Source organism: Rhineura floridana, chromosome 9, assembly GCF_030035675.1.
Source record: "Rhineura floridana isolate rRhiFlo1 chromosome 9, rRhiFlo1.hap2, whole genome shotgun sequence".
Classification (NCBI taxonomy): domain Eukaryota; kingdom Metazoa; phylum Chordata; class Lepidosauria; order Squamata; family Rhineuridae; genus Rhineura; species Rhineura floridana.
The window spans coordinates 120490088-120510906 of record NC_084488.1 but is presented as its reverse complement, the minus strand read 5'-3'; the positions used below and the strand labels follow the sequence as shown (position 1 = coordinate 120510906).

Below are 20819 nucleotides of genomic sequence, written 5' to 3'. Positions count from 1 at the left end.
ATCTGAGAGTTGTTTTGGTCATGCATACGACCTCAGGTTCCCTTCCCCACCCCCTCCCTTGGCTTACTTTCCATTTTAGCACATTTCATATCAGTCATTGGCTAATCTGCTTTACACCTGACCCTTTTCAGCAACACAAGATAACGATGCTTAGGCAAATAACTGAGTAATCATGTCCCTGACTAATTCAAGGGGGGCGGGTGAGTGCCCATATAAAAGAGTTCCTGAATCTCCCAAGCTGGGGAAATCACCCTCCAGAAGCCTTCCTTTGACAGAGTTGCACAGAAGCAAAAGTCATCTGTTAGACTAGAAAGCTACTGAAATAAAGTCAACTGCAGGTGTAAGGTGTCTGGAATTCGGTAAGGGAATGCATGAACAAGGACCTGCCTCACCATGGTGTGCGATCTCATGTTTGCTTCATCCATCCTCATATACCTGTCATCCTTCATTGGCATGATCGGCAACCTCATCGTCCTCTTTGCCTTCATCAGCAATGCGATACGGCACAAAGCTCTCCAGCCTTTGGATCGGATCATCGTCAACATGACTCTGGTGAACTTCCTTCTTTGCTGCTACAAGACCATTCCCGGCCTACTCGTTTTCAGCAGCGCCAAGGTTTTTGGTGAAACGGGCTGCAGGATCCTTCTTTACACGTATCATACACTCAGGCTGATCAGCATCTGGTCAGTGGAGAACCTGAGCTTCCTGCACCTCATCAAGATTCGGAGGCCCAACCACCGGTGGTCAAAGTTCATTTACAGGCACCAGGGACAATATGTCAACAGCACCCTTGCCGGCTGTTGGATAGTCAGCATCCTCTTACAGATCCCTTATTTGCAGTATGAGAAAACAGCAGGAAGGAGAGGGAACAAGACCATCGCCTTCCTGGCAACTTCAACCTGCTTAAGATCCACAGGGAGTTTTGCCATGAAGTTCACCACTTACGCATCAGTCAGCTTGGACCTCGTCTTCATTATGCTAGTCATTGTCCTCAATGTTTTCATCATTGACCTTCTCTGTAAGCACAGCAGGAAAGTGAAGGCTGCTTCCTCAGTCAGCAACAGTGGCTGGAACAAGCATACAGCCCAGGCCACAAAAGTCTTGCTGTCGCTGCTCTCCATCTATGTGGTCTGCTGGATCTCCAATGATATGGTCTGGATTGCCATTGTCTCGGGATATATCAAGAGCAGCTTTGAAAACAGTGTCCTCAATGCTCTCTATGGCATATTGTCTTCCATTTATTACTCGGCCAGTTCATATGTTGTGGTGTTTGGCTACAGAAAAGTCAGAGAGTGTCTAATGGAAGCCTGCTGGTTCTTGAGATGTGCAAGGCCCACCATGGTTGAGAGCATGTCCTAGGAGGATGCCCTTCACCCTTCACCATAGATGGCGGTCAAACTCTTGTCAGCTGGAATCTCTAACCACTTTGCCCAAACCCACACAATTCTGGTCCTCAGCGGAGCAAACCACAACCTAGGAGAAAACAGTTCACAGTTCTGGAGCTAGTGTGCCCTCAGAATATCAGTGCATCATCTCCCAGACGCAGATTGGCTATCATATCCAGCATCCTTGTTGGTGGAGGAGAGTGTAAGACAACTTCGCAAGAAGGATGGCAATTAGATGAGCGTAGAACTCATAACTGCTACACGGGATCCTGGCTGTTAACGCTGCTGCCTCCAAATCGTCTACACAGGTTTCATTTCATTCATGTATTTGCCTTCCATCTTGAGGTTGCATCTCAGCTTCAAAGGAAATAGGATTATCACCACCTTCCTACCTTGATCATTCCAGGTACTTCTAAGAAGGGTCTTCAGAGGGGAAGAGGAGATACAAGACATAAAGGACCCTCAGAGGGAGGGAGCTTGGGAGAAGGGAATCAAGCAGGAACCATTAGCACAGGGAAACGAAGAGGGGAGTGGGTTGAATACATAGTATAGAGCGGGGATGGGCAGACTTCAGGCTTCTTGGACTGACTGCCTTTTTTAACCTCATCCCCAAGATTTACCAACCAGTTGCAAAAGACATAGAATTAAAGAGCTGGGTGCCTGCTAAGACATTCTGACCCTAGGGATTTGTTTTCAGTACATAGGGATGGGCGAATCTGTCAATTTCAGCTTCTCATTTTTCTACTCTTACCTTTAGCTTTCAGCATTTCCAGGTCAGTTTGCAATCAAGCCCACATGAAAACTGAGCAGCATTTTAGTGCATTTCCCCCCTAATATACAACTCTTTGTACACAATTTTGCCTAATATACACATTTTTTGCAAAGCAATTTTCCCTTCTATCATGCATTTTTGTATGCTATTTTCATGTATATATGTATTTTTATGAAGAGTTTACTTTAGTATGTGCATTTTTGTACACATTACGGGGCTGGAGAAGTGCATGCAAAATGTGGAGGAGCACAAATTTCAAAGGACAGCTGTGTTTTGGTTCGAGTCTTGCTTCAGAAAGTGCAAATTAGTAGGTTTGCCTATAAAAGCAAACTGAATCAAATCCCCCCCAAAATCCCCATCAGTACCAGAACTGAACTGAATTCACAAGCCTTTCACACAGAAGTCCTCTCTCTACATTTCTGTAGCCAAATTTAGGTAGTGAAAGTAATTTTGTAAACAAGAGAGAGACAGAAACACTACCGATTTATTGCAAACGACCCAGCAATCTGACAGATCCCAGTTTACCTTCTGCCCACCTGTGGCCTAGAGAGGAAAGGATATTCGCAGGGGAAAGCCCATAACTCAGTGGTAGAGCATCTATCTTGCATGCAGAAGTCTCAGGTTGATTCCCCAGAATCTCCAGATAGGACTGGGAGAGATTCCCTGCCTGAAACCCTGGAGAGTCTCTGCCAGTCAGTGTAGACAATACTGAGCTAGATGGACCAGTGGCCTGACTCAGTATGGCAGCTTCCTAGGTTCCTGGGGGTGGGGGCGGTTGGGGCCTGGGAGGAATTTGTAGCTTTATGACATTGTGTGAGTGTATGAGAAGTGCCCACACAGCAAGGTGAGGACTGGACTGAAAAATGGAAATGGCCTGCCTTCAAGTCGATCCCGACTTATGGCAACCCTACGAATAGGGTGTTCATGGTAAGCGGTATTCAAAGGGGGTTTCCCATTGCTTCTCTCTGAGGCTAGTCCTCCCCAGCTAGCTAGGGCCTGCTCAGCTTGTCACAGCTGCACAAGCCAGCCCCTTTCTTGTCTGCAACTGCCAGCTCGGGGCAACTGGGCTCCTTGGGACTCTGCAGCTTGCCCACGGCTGCACAGGTGGCAGGGCACGTAACCCCTGAGCCACTCACTGCAGGGTGATCTTTAGCTGGCCCTTGACACCCAGGAGACACGAGCGGGGATTTGAACTCACAGGCTCTGGACTCCCAGCCAGGCTCTCCTCCCCACTGTGCTAGGTCAGCTGTTTCAAGGATTGGACTAGTGAACTAGAAAAAGACCAGAGACTTGTCCTGCTTGACTGCAGGAAGGCAAAGAGTGCAACAACTGGTTGTTGTTGTTGTTGCTTTCCGTTACAGAATTCCAACCCTGTGTAGATTACCACAGACTGCACCCAAAGGCCCTTTTAAGGTGATGTTACATTCTTCTGGTGCCACCACCACCGAACTATGATGAAAGTGGGCAGAGCAATGGATGTAAATTTTACCTTTGTACAGTAGTTTCTGCACACACCAGAGGTGGCTGGTGGTTCTATGTCAGTGGGCCAGTGGAATCCGCTTTGTGTTTTAGTCTCAACTTTCAATAATAATAATAATAATAATAATAATAATAATAATAATAATAATAATAATCAACTTTATTTCTATCCTGCCCTTTTTCCAATAGGACTCAGAGCTGCTTACAACTAAAAACAACACCAATTAAAACATACAGAAGTATACTATTAAAAAAGAATTAAACTATGAGAAAAATTAAAACCATAAAATATAGGTTAAAAACAGCGGACAATTTAAAATAATAAAATCATATAATGTAGTCACCAAACGTATGACGCTTAATCCTGGTCATTCTCTATCCCAAATGCCCGTTGAAATAAAACAGTCTTTACTTGTCGCCGGAAAGACGGCAAGGAGGGAGCTGATCGCACCTCACTCAGAAGGGAGTTCCACAGCCTAGGGGCAGCCACCGAAAAGGCCCTATCTCGTGTCCGCGTCATATGTGCTTGCGAAGGTGTGGGGAGCACAAGAAGGGCCTCACCTGAAGATCTCAAATCCCGGACAGGTTCATGTAGGGAGATATGATCTGTCAAATAGTCTGGACCTGAGCCATATAGGGCTTTGTAGGTCAAAACCAGCACTTTGAATTGTGACCGGAAACAAATTGGCAGCCAGTGGAGCTGTTGTAACAGGGGAGTTGTATGGTCCCTGTAACCAGACCCGGTTAGCACTCTGATGAGCACACTTCAATGAGCTGTCCAAGGTGCTTCAGCAAACCCAGACTAAAACCCAGAGCGGATTCCACTGCCCCATTGACATGGGGCCACCTGCCTCCACTGATACACATTCAAAAACAATAATGCTGGGAAAAACAGAAGGGAGTAGAAAAAAAGGAAGACCAAACAAGAGATGGATTGATTCCATAAAGGAAGCCACAGACCTGAACTTGCAAGATCTGAACAGGGTGGTTTATAACAGATGCTGTTTGAGGTCGCTGATTCATAGGATTGCCTTAAGTCGAAATCAACTTGAAGGCATATAACAACATTGTTTTGGAATGTGCAGAATATGCACATTCGCTGTTAAATGTGAACTGAATTGAATTTCTCTCCAATCCATGACTACAGTGCATCTTTTGGAAACGCAAGCTCTCCTTCCAAAGGGAAATGGAGGCAGGTAAACATTTGCTTCCAACCAGCTGAATGCAAATGACCGGCTCTAAGCATTTCCATCCAGCCTGGAACATTAGAACAAAAGATCAAATGCATAAGTGACCTTTGGGAGTTGGAGAGTTCATGTTCGGTTATCTTACAAAGTGGAAAGGAACACACAGTTTTCAGAGGCTCTTACGCGAATGCTGCAGAATAAAATGAGTAATACAAACTGGCAGGGCTTTCTTATGAAACGGCCGCATGGATGTGAAATGAACCACAAAAGGAACATATCTGACACAACGCACCTTCTCCTTCTCTACTCTGCCATTTTCTACTCATGTATTAGAGGCAAAAATATGTTATCAGTCTTGGTGGTAATAGAAAAACCCTCAAACCGGGCTGAGGTACGTTTTTCAGACCAAGGGCCATATTCCTTTCTAGACAGCATTTTGGGGGCCACATGCCAGTGGTGGGTGGGGCCAGAGGCAAAAGTGGGCGGAGCAACAAATGTAAAATGTACCTTTTACGGAAGACTACTTTCTGGTATGCACAGTTTCTACACACACTCACACACTTTCATCTGTCCTCCATTCAGGCAAGCAAAAGGCAAGAGCAGAGTTCCAGCCAGGCAAACGCCCTCAAGGAGGGGGCAATGCAGGAATAGTGAGTGATATGACCTGGGGAGGGAAGGTGTAGCCTGGAGAAAGTCCTGAGGGCCAGACAAAGAGGCCTGGGTGGCCCTACATTTGTTCCCTGGGCCTGAAACCCCCCATCCTTGCCTTAGATTGAGGGGGAGCAGTTGTTTTTATTTATTTATTATTTGATTTATATCCCGCCCTTCCTCCCAGCAGGAGCCCAGGGCGGCAAACAGAAATGCTAAAAACACTTTAAAACACCATAAAACAGACCTTAAAATACATTAAAACAAAATGTTAAAAACGTTTTTTTAAAAAGGTTTAAAAACATCTTTTTTAAAAAAAAGGGGGGGGGTTAAAAACATATTATTAAAGAAAGCCTATTAAAAGCAATTCTAGCACAGATGCAGACTGGGATAGGTTTCAACTTAAAAGGCTTGTTGTTTTCTGAATGCTATCGCATTTCTGACTGATCCACACTGAATGATGGGAGCTGATAGGAGCTGTAGTCCAAGACATATGGAGGGCAACACGATGGCAAAGGCATTTTCATCTATTCCAATTTACAGACTGCCTGGTAGGGATGGGCGAATCCATCAAGTTCAGTTTCTCAATTTCGCCCCCAATCTTAAGCTCAGTTCTCCACATCAGTTTGTGATTAAAAAAAAAAAAAGTCATCATGAAAATCATCCGCATTTTAGTGTGAATTTCTTCTAACATACACATCTTCAGAGCTTGGAAAAGTTACTTTTTTGAACTACAACTCCCATCAGCCCCAGCCAGTGCCATGCTGGCTGGGGCTGATGGGAGTTGTAGTTCAAAAAAGTAACTTTTCCAAGCTCTGCACATCTTTGCCCGCAATTCTGCCTAGCGTGCACATTTTTGCAAAGCAATTTCCACTAATATGTTCCTTTTGATGCACACTTTCCCCTAATATATGCATTTTTGTAAGCATTGCTTGGTTGGAAAACTGCATCACACTGTTCAAATAAGTGTACATTTCAAAAGATGGCAGTGTTTCAGTTCTCATTTTTGGGGGGATGGCGAATCAAATTTCCCCCCCCAACCCCATCCCATATCTGCATCCATCCCCTTCGGACAGCGAGAACTACAGGGAATATTAAATGGATCAACAAGCTTCCCATTTCAAGTCCTGCAAGCAATCATGGAGAGGAGGCTAGAGAGGTCACTATTTATTTATTTATTTATTTATTTATTTATTATTTGATTTATATCCCGCCCTTCCTCCCAGCAGGAGCCCAGGGCAGCAAACAGAAGAGATAACAACACTTTAAAACATCATAAAAACAGACCTTAAGATACATTAGAACAAAACAACGTTAAAAACATTTTTTTAAAAAAAGCTTTAAAAACATATTTTTAAAAAGGGTTAAAAACATTATTTTAAAAAACCACATATTAACAAGCAATTCTAACACAGACACAGACTGGGATAGGTCTCAACTTAAAAGGCTTGTGGGAAGAGGAAAGTCTTCAAAAGGCTCCGAAAAGATAGCAGAGATGGCGCCTGCCTAATATTTAAGGGGAGAGAATTCTACAGGGTAGGTGCCGCCACACTAAAGGTCCATTTCCTATATTGTGCAGAATGAACCTCCTGATAAGATGGTATCTGCAGGAGGCCTCACCTGCAGAGCGCAGTGATCAGCTGGGTATATAAGGGGTAAGACGGTTTTTCAGGTATAGGGCTTTGTACACCAAAACTAGAACCTTGAACTTGGCCCGGTAGCAAATGGGCAGCCAGTGCAATTCTTTCAGCAGCGGGGTGACATGTTGGCGATACCCTGCCCCAGTGAGCAGTCTCGCCGCTGCATTTTGCACCAGCTGCAATGTGGTACTATTCTTTCCCTCTCTCTAATCCTGGATCTCTATTCCTGGAACTGTGTCCACAGTGTGTTCTGGGACAGAAGCACATAAGTGGCAACGCAATACACTGTTGGAAACAGCATCTGAACACTAATATAGGAAATGAGCGTCTGAGCTGAAGACCTCAGTCAGAAGAGGGCAACATGACTTCCTTGGGCCAGAAATGCATTGGCACAATGGGTTCCTCTTCCGCCAATGCCTCTGGTTCAGTATCTATATCAGGGTGGGGAACCTTTCATCCCAAGGGCCACACTACCTTCTGGGCAACCTTCCAGGGGCCACATGCCAGTGGTGGATACATCCAGCATCAAAAGTGGACGGAGCAACAAATGCAAATTTTACCCTTGCGCTGTAGTCTAGTTTCTACACAGTCACACATTCCTCTCTGTCTAGGCATGCAAGAAGCATTGGCAGAGTTGCAGTCACACTGGCTGGACTCAACAATCAAACAAAATTCTTTCTTTGGGAGAACAGGGTGGCGTCCAGCTTCAGCCTTCCAACACATGAGTCTCCCATAGAAGTTGTGGCTATCCTGTCTATCAGCAGTCCTGCTGGATCGTGCTGTTCTGACAGTGGCCAACCAGATACCTATGGGAAGCCCATAACCAGGACTTAAGCACAAGAGCTCTCTTCTGCTGTTTCCAGCAACCGGTATGCAGAAGCCTATGGCCTCCGACCGTGGAGGCAGAGCAGAGGTATCAAGCCTAGTAGCCACCGATAGCCTTATCATTCATGATTTAGCCTAATACTCCAAGAATTAGTCTAATCCTCTGAGCTGGCGGCCATCTAAAGTGTCGCAAGAATTGCAGGGCAGCAGTGAACATCCCTTAGTTTTCACCATTTTTAAAGCAATGTGCTCTTTCAATCCCCCCCCCAAGAAGAGGAGTGGGGTGGGGGAAGGAGGTGGTATACCCCATCAAAGGTACACCACTTTCTAGCTCTCCCAAGTTACCTACAAAAACAAGCCGCTCCAGCTGAAAAGCAAACACACGTGGGTGGACTTAATGGAGGTTTGTTTAGCTGTGGGCGCAAAAAAGAGCCATTTCAGCTGTATGAACCTCATACAAACAGCCAGGCTGGAAAGCACTCTGCAAACGGACAGATTGGCCCTTCTTATCTGCAGATATCGTTGCCACCTGCATGCCATGCACAGAACTCCCGGTTCTCTCTTCAACCACCCTATTGAAATATCATCAGTTTTCCTGGGCAACAACTGTCAGTTGCTCATTACTCATGTGCTCACGAAAAGGACTAATATGGATGCACAAACAAGGGGGATTCCCACCCAGCCACCCTTTTAAGCTAGCCAACTGCAGGTTTCAGATATGCAGGTTTCCATTTCCCCAAACCACTTGGTTCCTGGCAGTCTTGCGGGTGGTCCCAATCAGGAGAGATCTCAAAGGATCAGCTACAGGAGCAGCCCATGTGTTGGAGAGGAGCAACATGGCTGCGCCCTCCTGATACTGTCGTCGCTGCATCTCAGCTGGACTAAGGTTGCCAGACTCAGGGCCTGAGAATGATTCTGTATCTTTAGGAGAACAGAAAGTCAGCCAAGTGCAGGTGTTCTTGCTACACTGTAATGGGAAACACCACAAGAAGATACAGAAGACATCTTGGTTGCCAGGCCCAGCCTCCAAGAGGTCTTCTGTATCTTTAAAAGTTGTGCAGGGGGAAGAAATAATTCCACCTTGTGTTTTTTTCCTTTACAGTGTTGCAAGAACACCTGCACTTGGCTGAATTTTCTCTTCTCTTAAAGACACAGAATCACTCTCAGGCCCTGAGCCTGGCAACCCTGGACAGAGCTGGGGCAGGGAGACGGGGAGTTTGCAGCTGCGCAGGGGCATGGACAATGTGGATCCAGCATGCATGGCAGTGTGCCCACGCCCCTCTGACCTTGCCGCCGTCCTGCTTTGCACCGACCCGTTGTGGTAAGATGCAGCAATGCCAGCGCTGGGAGGGTGGCTCTGTCCCACCATACAGTGCGCTACCAGTATGGTTGTGTTTTAATATATTTTAAAGTCTGTTTTTCTGATGTTTTAAAGTGTTTTTAGTGCTTTTGTTTGCTGCCCTGGGCTCCTGCTGGGAGGAAGGGCAGGTTATAAATCAAATAAATAAACAGATAATAGTGGCAAATTCAGAAGTGCAGGATCCCTTCAGGGTAGTCACACCACACCCCTTCACAGCCACATCCCCTTATCCACGTTCATTCACCTCCCTTGCTCTCCCTGTTGCCTTGCGAGTCCACACTCTGACAGAGCTTGGAAAAGTTACTTTTGTGAACTACAACTCCCATCAGCCCAATCCAGTGGCCATGCTGTCTGGGGCTGATGGGAGTTGTAGTTGAAAAAAAGTAACTTTTCCAAGCTCTGGCTACAACAGATGTCCCTATCAGCCAATCAGCATGAAAGGGGAGACTGTGTGTTAGCTGCTGAGAAGAGTCTTCTCAGGGGCTGACTCGCCTCCTTTCATTCAGATTGGCTCCAATCAGCACAAAGGGACAAAGAGTCTTCGCAGCGGTTAACACGCTCCCTTTTCATGCTGCTTGGCTTCTATATAGGGACCTGGCTGGGACCCTGCTCCCAAAAAAGAAAGGGGTCTACGGCCCCTCTGCAATCCCGTATGACTGTGCCCCTGGCCACTACTGACCAACATCCTCCTCCTGCTGGGGCCTGCCTTCTTCCTCCCTCCCCAGCAATGAAATGGCACTGCATCACGACACATCAGCCTTCCAGAGGCACTGTGAGTGAGCAAGGCAGCCCACCAGGGTGCCAATTGGCAGCTCTGTCTATACAAACAGCAGTTGAGCTCCATTGCCACTGCTTGCCAAGATAAGCCCTTTCAGCTGCTGGAAAATTTAAGAAGTTCTGCTCCCCAAAACATTTGCCGAAAATGCTGCTCTGTTTTCACAGCCTGCAAAGCGGACCACAAAAAGGAGGTTGGCACTTCTGGCACAGCGTGGAGAACACTTTAGACCTCGTTGACCAGGGAATGCTTACGAGATTTGCAGAGGATACAAAATTGGGAGGGTTAGCTAATACTCTGGAGCACAGAAACAAAATTCAAAGTGATCTTGGTAGGCTGGAGCATTGGGCTGAAAACAACAGAATGAAATTTAACAGGGATAAGTACAAAGTTCTACACCTAGGAAAAAGAAACCAAGTGCACAGTTATAAGATGGGGGATACTTGGCTCAGCAATACGACATGTGAGAAGGATCTTGTCGTTGTCGTTGTTGACCACAAGCTGAATATGAGCCAACAGGGTGATTTGGCTGCAAAAAAGGCAAATGCTATTTTAGGCTGCATTAACAGAAGTATAGATTCCAAATTGTGTGAAGTATTGGTTCCCCTCTATTTGGCACTGGTTAGGCCTCATCTTGTCTACTGCGTCCAGTTCTGGACACCGCACTTTAAGAAGGATGCAGACAAACTGGAACAGGTTCAGAGGAGGGCAACAAGGATGACCAGGGGAATGGAAATAAAGCCCTACAAAGAGAGACTGAAAGAATTGAGCATGTTTAGCCTTGAGAAAAGAAGACTGAGGGGAGATAGCCCTCTTCAAGTACTTGAAAGGTTGCCACATACAGGAGGGCCAGGATCTCTTCTCGATCATCCCAGAGTGCAGGACATGGAATAATGGGCTCAAGTTACAGGAAGTCAGATTTGAACTGAACATCAGAAAAAACTTCCTAACTGTTAGAGCGGTACGACAGTGGAAGCAATAACCTAGGGAGATGGTGGGCTCTCCAACACTGGAGACCTTCAAGAGGCAGCTGGACAGCCACCTGTTGGGAATGCTTTAAGTTGGACTCCTGCCTTGAGCAGGGGGTTGGATTCAATGGCCTTATAGGCTCTTTCCAACTCTACTATTCTATGATTGTATGGCCAAGCAAGGGTTAACTGGAGCAGGAAGCACTTTTATATTCCTTCCTGTACAGGCCAATCGAATTAACAGCCTTGGTGGGTGGGCGCAATCCAGCTCCTGAGTATACTAAGCTGCCTAGGCAGATGCTGCAGTGTGTAGTGGCTCACCACCCGGGGGCAGGCAGCGCCCCAACGGCTCCCAATTCAGTCCCAGCAGCTCTTGAGAAACACCTAAGAACATAAGGAGAGGTCTTGCAGCATCCTGTCCTCACAGTGGCCAACCAGATACTTATGGGGAGCTCACAAGCAGGACACGAGGGCAACAGCTTTCTCCCCTCTTGTGTTCCCTAGCAAACAGTATCTAATAGAGGCACACCTCCAGTGGTTCAGGTAACTTTCTTTTCCCTCTGTCTTCATAAATGAAGTGGATATGTCACCCCTCACTCGTCTTTTCTCTAAACCAGCCTTTCCCAAGCATTGGGTTCCCAGATGTTGCTGGACTACAACTCCCATCAGCCCCAGCCAGTATGGCCAATGGTCAGGAATGATGGGAACTGTAGTCCAGCAACATCTGGGGTCCCAAAGGTTTAAGGCAGCTCTAAACAAAAAAGCCCCAAATGCTGCAACTCGTTCCTCAATCCTCATAGGAGAGTTGCTCCAATCCCCCACTCATTTTGGTTGCCCTTTTCTGAACATTTTCCAGCTCTACAATATCCTTTTGGAGTTGAAGTGATCAGAACTGTACACAGTATTCCAGATGCGGCCGCACCATAGAGACGTTTTTCCATGGAGTGACATCTGGGTTGCCAGAAACGGTCTCCTTCAACCATCAAATGCCTGAGTCAACAGGAATGTTTTCAAATTCCTCCTAAAAGGCATTAATGTTGGGGACGGATGCACCTCACTGGGGAGGGTATTCCACAAACAGAGAGCCACCACTGAAAAGGCTCTGTCACAGATCAGCACCACCAGGCAGTGCTTGGTGGTGGCACCACCACCAAGACCTCACCTGCCAATCTTGGGGTCCAAGACGATTGATACTGGTGAAGGTGCTCTTCTACATACTTGGGTCCCAAGCCATTCAGGACTTAATATAGTAGGACTAACACCTTGAATTAGGTCCAGATGGATTTCATAAGGAAGCCACAGACCTGAACTTACACGATCTGAACAGGGTGGTTTATAGCAGATGCAGAGCTTGGAAAAGTTACTTTTTTGAACTACAACTCCCATCAGCCCCAGCCAGCATGGGCACTGGACTGGGCTGATGGGAGTTGTAGTTCAAAAAAAAATAAAGTGTCCAAGCTCTGGCAGTACCTTTGTGAAAGCCAACCAAAATAGCATCAAAGAGTCGCAAGCTCTTGAGTTTTTCAGAACTCTTCGACAGGCAAGATGTTACCCAAAATGGTGGTGGTGGTAGGGAGGAACAGGGGAAAATACAAAACTGAGACTGGATGTTGTAGCTCTAAGGTCAGGTTGTAGACTGAGTTCCAAGATGGAGTCTGAAGGCTGAATAAATCTGTATTAGGTGCTACAGGTAACAGGTTACACAAATAAAGAAATGTAAGTCTTTCAGCCTCACTCAGGGCTTTGTAGCTGCCAGAGTTGCCCTTGTTGACTCCAAATAGTAAATGCTCCAATACAATTTTGCAGGATATACGCTGGACTGGATGTTTCACATGGAAAATACAACATCTGGCCAAGAGGGTACTGCTTTCATACCTGAATCATTACCTGCTAAGAAGGAGCTAGATCGCAGCCCTCCTTTGCCCCCATTTGGAGTGGCTGACCATTAGGTACCCATTCTCATAACTCGATGACTGCCTGGTTAACGGTTTTATTGACTTACAGAATATCAAATTGATAAAGGTTATCAATACAATGGGTCCCTGGATTCCCATAAGAACAAAGGAAGCTGCCGTAGACCAAGTCAGACCAGTGAAAGCACTGTGCTGGCTGTCAGTGAGCTTGTTGTTGTTGTTGTTGTTACGTGCCTTCAAGTCAATTATGACTTATGGCGACCCTGTGAATCAGCGACCTCCAATAGCATCTGCCCAGAGCTTGGAAAAGTTACTTTTTTGAACTACAACTCCCATCAGCCCAATCCAGTGGCCATGCTGGCTGGGGTTGATGGGAGTTGTAGTTTTAAAAACGTAACTTTTCCAACCTGTGGTATAGGCCAGCCTTCCCCAGCCTGGTGCCCTCCAAGTGTTTTGGACTACGGCTCCCATCAGCCCCAGCCAAGTGATGGGTGCCGTAATCCAAAACATCTGGAGGACACCAGGTTGGGGAAGACTGGTGTAGGCAGTGCCAAGCTATACAATATGCCAGAGTAAGTTCTACTGGAAATCAAGGGAAGTTACTTATGTTCACTTGCTGGTTTCTTGCATTCCTGTTTTGCATGAGAAACCTTAAAATAAATCTGGGTTGTTGCTGTTGTTTTCAGTATAACCAGTTTGTGGACTGGGGTGCTCATGTAGGTTATATTTGGTAACTTTTTTTTTAAGTATCTACAAGAATATTTGGAGCACCAGCTTTGTAGAATCATAGAATAGTAGAGTTGGAAGGAGCCTGTAAGGCCATCAAGTCCAACCCCCTGCGCAATGCAGGAATCCAAATCAAAGCATTCCCGACAGATGGCTGTCCAGCTGCCTCTTGAATGCCTCCAGTGTCAGAGAGCGCACTACCTCTCTAGGGAATTGGTTCCATTGTCGTATGGCTCTAACAGTTAGGAAGTTTTTCCTAACGTTCAGTTGAAATCTGGCTTCCTGCAACTTGAGCCCATTATTCCATGTCCTGCACTCTGGGACGATCGAGAAGAGATCCTGGCCCTCCTCTATGTGACAACCTTTCATGTACTTGAAGAGTGCTATCATATCTCCCCTCAGTCTTCTTCTCTTCTCCAGGCTGAACATGCCCAGTTCTTTCAGTCAATCCTTGTAAAGGATTGTTTGTATCCTGAGTATTTTAGGAAATGCATCCTACCTTACCCAGACTTTCCTAGCATGTCTTTGGGGTCATGGAAGAAAATGAAGGAAAATGTTACGTTATATCAGGGGGCTAAGTATCTCCCCTTGTGTTATTCATCATGTTTGGAACTGCAGTGGCATCTAGTGGTAAGACAAAAATTGCAGACAGCTCCTTAGCAAAAAAACCCCCAAAAGTAACAACAGGGCAGCCTTTGCCAACCTGATGATACTCTCCAGATATTTTGGAGTACAGCTCCCATCAGCCCCAGCCAGCTTACTCACTGGTCAAGGATAATGGGAGTTGTAGTTCCAACAGAATTGGTGCAGCGCATAGTTAAACTGTGGAATTCACTCCCACATGGACACCAACTTAGATGGCTTTAAAAGAAGATTAGACGACATCATGGAGGATAAGGCTATCAGTGGCTACTAGCCATGATGGCTGTGCTCTGCCACCATAGTCAGAGGCAGTATGCTTCTGAAAACCAGTTGCCGGAAGCTGCAGGAGGAGAGAGCGCTCTTGCACTCAGGTCCTGCTAGCGGGCTTTCCATGGGCATCTGGTTGGCTGCTGTGAGAACAGGATGCTGGACTGGATCGGCCCCTGGCCTGATCCAGCAGTCTCTTCTATAAGGCCAAACATAGTTAGGCCTAACCTAAATAAGTTTTAAGTAGCACTCTTTCTTTCCATTTAATTACAATTGGCAGACTGAGCTTTTCCACTCTCACCCAACAACCACCTTCTGTCTCCGTATCTTCCCCTACCCCCTTTTCTGTTTTGGGTTGTTGTTTTTTGCTTGATCTGCAGCCCCATGATGGTCATTTCCAGATGACTTGTTTACTGAGTATTCACCATCCTGATTTGTTTGTGCAAAGTTTGCAGAGAGGGTTAGATAATGTTGTCATGTATTGATATACATTCTGATTTGTTTAGGGGAAGGTTAGACGATGTTGCAACAAGCAAATGTTATCCTACACTTTCCCGTGCATTTTCCTAACACTTTCCCTGCCACAAAAGGTTTGATGTGTGTGTATGTTGTGTATGAGCTCCAAACCAAGTCCAATTGTGCAACCTGAATATGCCAGTTTGTGACTCCCACCCAAAATAACAACAGTCTTGAAGCCCCTGCTCTGCTGAACTTGAGATCTTGCTTCCTCCTTTGTGACTTCTGAGCTAGTTCTACTAAAGTAACTATCCTGCTGCCACTCTTGGTGGTAAGAGCAAATCTCTTTAACTGTTAGGTTCATGCCTGGTCTCCATGAATACAGAGTGAATTCCAGTTATTTCTCCCTATCTTCCTGGAAGAGAGGCTGTGCTCACATCAACAAAGATCAACCATACTAAGAGGCTGTGTATTCACTAGAAAGTAAGATTTCATTCTTTACCACTTATGCAACAAGCAGCAGGCTTTCTTACAAAGAAGCAGAGGAGTGGAGGTATGTAATCATGTACTTCTCTTTAAAGAGAAAAATGTACAAGTGGAGATATATATACCTCTCCATTAATGCTGCTGTGAATCATATTGTGTGTACCTTCAGGGTTGCTTTGGATTACCAGAGATGAAATGCAGACAAGAGGTTTGCTTACAAAGAGTTAAAATTTATTGAGTAACTTACAGCATTCAGCCAAGTAGCCCAATAAAAGTGGATCAGTCCCACCGCTCTGCAGTAGTGGACGTCAGAGACTGAACACCCATACTGGGCACAGGTCATGGTTATATAGCATAAATCTTGGCACATATCATTGGTATACACATGAGGTTACATATATGATTAATGAGATTATACACTTTGAAGTAACATATTATGACATATAATTGGCTGTTCTGATCTTTTCACAGAACATCTTCAAAGCAAACTAATTGCTAAAAACTATAGTATCATTCCAGGTGCACCTTAGTATCCTCCCTTGGCAAACTTCATAGCTATCATCTTTATACTTTATCATTGACCGTTACCTGACTTGTGTACTAACAAGCCACAGCTGCACTATCTGCTCATTGACCGTCCTTTCGACCCATCCATTGTATCCTTGAATCTATGCCTATCAGGACTCTCTGAAGTCTAACAAGGTGCCTTCCAATATCATACTAGGCAAGCCAACTATAAACTGCCTACTAATAAACATATACTTGAACCTATGCCTAATTGGGCTCCTTTGATGCCTTTACACTTAACAAGATACATTCCCAGCATCATACTGGGCAAGCCATCATATCCTCATTAAAACACCTAGATTAGACTGCAGGTGGCTATGAGGTGATCTGACATACCCAAAGATGCTGGGGCCTGAAAGGGGAATACAAGCCTCCAGGCTTTGCTAACAAATACATATTGAATATATATTGATTAACTTAAGGCTATAACAGCTTGCTTTAGGCCTCTACTTGCTGGCTGGAAATACCAAATTGGTACAGGGTATACATATTGGTATGACCAAACAACACTGAGAATCTCCAAGTGCTCCAGTGCTGCCTACCCACCTCTCTTTGCAGAGCCTCAGACAGAAATATGAAGGATTGGGAATGATTATGATACTGGAGGCGTTTATATTGGTGTAAGCGGTCTGCTTATTTGAGTTTCTCGATAGTCTGCAATCCCCTGATGAAGGCCTAAAAACCTATAAGCTGAAACGCGTCGGGTTTGAACACATAAATTCCTATTTTTCTAGCATCTTGGCTTTTGCCCTCTATTTTTTCCTGGTTTGGATGCTAGCCACTTTCTGTTGTTGTAACCATAATCGACCAAGGTAATTTCTATACAGGTAGGAGCTTTATTGGTACAGGCAAGTAGGGATGGGGGCGAAATTTAATTCAATTTGCATTTAAATTTACACTTCTAATTGTGCAATGCAGTTCTCCAGCCAAGTAAAAAAAATATATATTAGTAAAAGTAACACAAAAAATGCTTTGTATTAGGATAATTGCTTTGCAAAACTGTGTGTTAGGGCTGGGAGAGAATCCTGTCTCAAACCTTGGCGAGCTGGGCTTGCGTGTTCCAGTGAACCCTGTGAGCGATGCCGTCAGGAGTCATGTACTCCCAGCAGGGTCACCCATGGTGGTAAGGTCAAGGGAGAGGAACCAGACAAGGAACGATCCAAGAATGTCCTCAATGGCAGAACAGTCGGAGGATAACAACATGTATGTTACCAGCGCCGCCCCTAGGCACCGGGAAGGGGGGCAGTTGCCTCAGGCCCCACACTTTGGGGGCCCCCGTGCTTGGCGATGAAAAGCTGGGCTGCGGCGGGTTTTTTCCTTTTAAGCCATGCAGTCTCGCCAGCCGCTTCCCGCTCTTGGGGAATCTCCCACTCTTCAGCTGCGTGCCTGAGCGGTTTTTCCCCTCTCCGCTCATCAGCTGTGAAGCAGATGTGCGTGATGCTTTCAGGCGGGAGGTTTGAATCCCCTGCCTGAGTGGCTTCCTTGTGCTGCCTGCTCATCAGCTGTGCAGCGCACTTACAGGCAGCGCTTGCCGGCTTTTTCTGGGCGGGAGGTTTGAAAGAGAGAAAGAATGTGGGGGGGGCACCTATGCTTTTGCCCTGGGCCCCACACAGGCTAAGGGAGGACCTGTATGTTCCAATGGCTGTGAAGGTGGATGAAGGCTGCAGCAGATAAAAGGCTTCCAATCGTCATGGTATCCATGCCATTGGATCAAAGCCTTTTTCTGTCAAGATTGTGTGTTGATCGTTGTGCGCTGATCTCCCCACATAGAACAAATTCACGCACAGGCGTCTTCCAACCAAATTATCTTGGAAGACAATCTTACTTGGCCATGAGTGACGGCCAATGAATTAATGAATGAATTAATGAATGAATGAAGGTGGACCAATGCTGTGACTTCCTATGTTCCTGCTGTATCCTGATTAAACTGTGGTATGGTGGCCAGTTAAGTGGGTTGGGTTGGCAGGGAGTGATAAAGCCAACAGCACTGGATAATCTGTATCATTAGGAAAGGACTGCAAGTTTGCCATTCTGGTGGGAAATAAGAACATAAGAAGACCCTGCTGGATCAGGCCAGTGACCCTTCTAGTCCAGCATTTGGTTCTCACTGTGCCCAACCAGATGCCTCTGGGATAGAAGTATTCAGGAGGTAGCTAGACAGCCACCTGTTGGGTATGTTGTAAGCTGGATCCCTGCATTGAGCAGGGGGTTGGATTTGATGACCTTATAGGCCCCTTCCAACTCTACTATTCCATGATTCTAAAGAAGCATACTGCCTCCGGTTATGGGATGCCAGAGATTGACCCTGGAATCTTCTGCAGGCAAAGCAGATCTCTGAGCTAAGCCCCTTCCGCAGCCAGTAAAAATGTTGCATACCATTGCACTCAAAGGAAAAAGGTGATGTCCAATTAGTCACGCTCAGAGTTGACTTAAGTCCATTGATTTCAGTGGGTCACCTCTGAGGATGATGACTAACATTGGAGATCACAGAACAAAAATGCACCACACTTTAAAGTTACATCTCTTGCTTAAGATTTTACATAAAATGTATATAGTCTTTAAAACACTGCACAGCTTGGGCCCTGGCTGCCTGAAGGATCATCCGTTCTACACCCACCACATCAGCCTCCCCAGGGAGCAGAAGTCTTCATTGGAGGCTCTCCTCTGGGTGCCCTGCCCTCTGAGGTGAGATGGGTGATCCAACTGGAAAGAGGATTTTATCAGTGGGGAATGCCCACTATTTATGGAACTGACCCCCAGAGAGGCTGGCCTGGTCCGTACTTGCTGCCTTTTGTTCACCATGCCAAAAAAAAAAAAAAACCTTCATTTTCTCAGGGCTTTTGAACGGCTGTTAATTTTTTTCCTACTGTTCTTTCTCTGTTCTGGTTGCTAAATTTTATTTTTACAAGCGTATGTTCAAGAGCTTTATTTTTTTAAAAAAAAAGTTTAAAAATCCACAAACCTTTGGGAGTTTAGTTATATGGTGAATTTCTTCTATTTTTAAAGAACGTGATTATTTATTTTTCTTTTTGCATTATACACAGCCCACTTTGAGATCCTGTGACTTGGCTAATCATGTTTATTGTTACCTACCAGGCCATGTTCAAGGTTCCGGTTTTGGTGCACAAACCCCTATGCAGCTTGGGACAAGGATACCTGAAAGACTGTCTTATCCCTTATATGCCCAGTCGATCACCACACTCTGCAGCTGAGGGCCTCCTGCAGATACCATCTTATCAGGACGTCCGTTCCACACAACATAGGAAGTGGACCTTTAGTGTAGTGGCACCTATCCTTTGGAATTCCCTCCCCTTAAATATTAGACAGATGCCATCTCTGTTATCGTTTCGGCACCTACTGAAGACCTTCCTCTTTCAACAAGCTTTTAAAGGAAAGATCTTATCCCAGTCTGCTGAGTTAACGTTGCTTTTTAAGATGTTTTTGAAGCCATTTTGTTTTAATATGTTTTAAAGCTGTTTTAATATGTTTTAAAGTCTGTTTTTAAGATGTTTTAGAATGTTTTTAGTGTTTTGTTTGCTGCCCTGGCCTCTTTCTGGGAGGAACAGCGGAATATATATTTAATTAATTAGTTAATTAATTAAATAAATAAATATTTGTAAGCTATCCTTGAATATATCATAGAAAGGCAGTATGAAAATAAATAAAAGATTTTATTTACAAATTACATGCAACATCAACGTGACAGATGTAATAATGGAAAGTGCGCTCTTTTAAAAAAACTCATAAATATATTTATTCAGTTATCACTTGATTTAAGGAAGGAACGTCTCGGAGGCTATGTGTGTGTGTGAGAGAGATCTTTTTAAATATATATATATATATTATTTTTTCTTTGCCATACAAATATTGGAACAGTATAAAATAATACATAACACACAACAAAAAAAGGAAAAAGAAGCATTTATCACATTGTTACATAAAAAGAAGTCAATTTTGTGTTAATTGCTCTATTTTAGTAATTGTTATCTTTTCCAGAGTTTTCCTAGTGGTCCATGTACACACACACACACTCACTCACATAACCCCATATGCAATAAAACTTAACCAAGATCCTCAAAATTTGTCTACTGCGTTTCTTGAGCTCTTTTTTTAAAAATCAAATTCTTAAGTGTACAAATCAAAATCTTGGTAGCAATTTAAATGCCTCTTACAGTGTACTGACATATAGCTTATACAATCAAAACACACATATATAGATAAATTATAAAAGGGAGAAGAAAATAAAAGTTTCAAAATTATAATAATAATAATCTTGTTATAATCTACAGCTCCTTCCCAAACTCCCAACCACTAGCACCAGCAACCACTCATCCCACCCAACACACAAAATCCACCAAGGCTGCAATCCAATACATCTCTTCTCTGAAGTAAGCTCCATTGGGTTTAATGGGACTTACTCCCAGGTAAGTGTGTATTGGATTGCAGCCCAAATCTCCACCGCAACTATTTAGCCATCCCCTTGGCCCCTACATATCAAAGGACCTTTAAAAATACCCTACACAAATCACTATGGTAAGATAACTTGGATCCAGCTTGGATGGCTTTAAAAGAAGATTAGACAAATTCATGGAGGACAGGGCTATCAATGGCTACTAGCCGTGATGGCTGTGCTCTGCCACCCTAGTCAGAGGCAGCATGCTTCTGAAAACCAGTTGCCGGAAGTGTTCTTGGACTTGGGTCCTGCTTGCGGGCTTCCCCCAGG

The 20819-nt window shown here is 45.0% G+C and overlaps 1 protein-coding gene across 1 annotated transcript; it reads left to right on the top strand.

Annotated features, from left to right (window-relative positions):
* Nucleotides 1-262: 262 nt before the first annotated feature.
* LOC133364418 (olfactory receptor class A-like protein 1) lies at nucleotides 263-19250 on the top strand. Its single transcript, XM_061584901.1, has 2 exons — nucleotides 263-1791; nucleotides 19193-19250. The coding sequence occupies exon 1, from the start codon at nucleotides 394-396 to the stop codon at nucleotides 1357-1359; it is 966 nt and encodes a 321-aa protein (XP_061440885.1). The 5' UTR covers nucleotides 263-393; the 3' UTR covers nucleotides 1360-1791; nucleotides 19193-19250.
* The last annotated feature ends 1569 nt before the right edge of the window (nucleotides 19251-20819 follow it).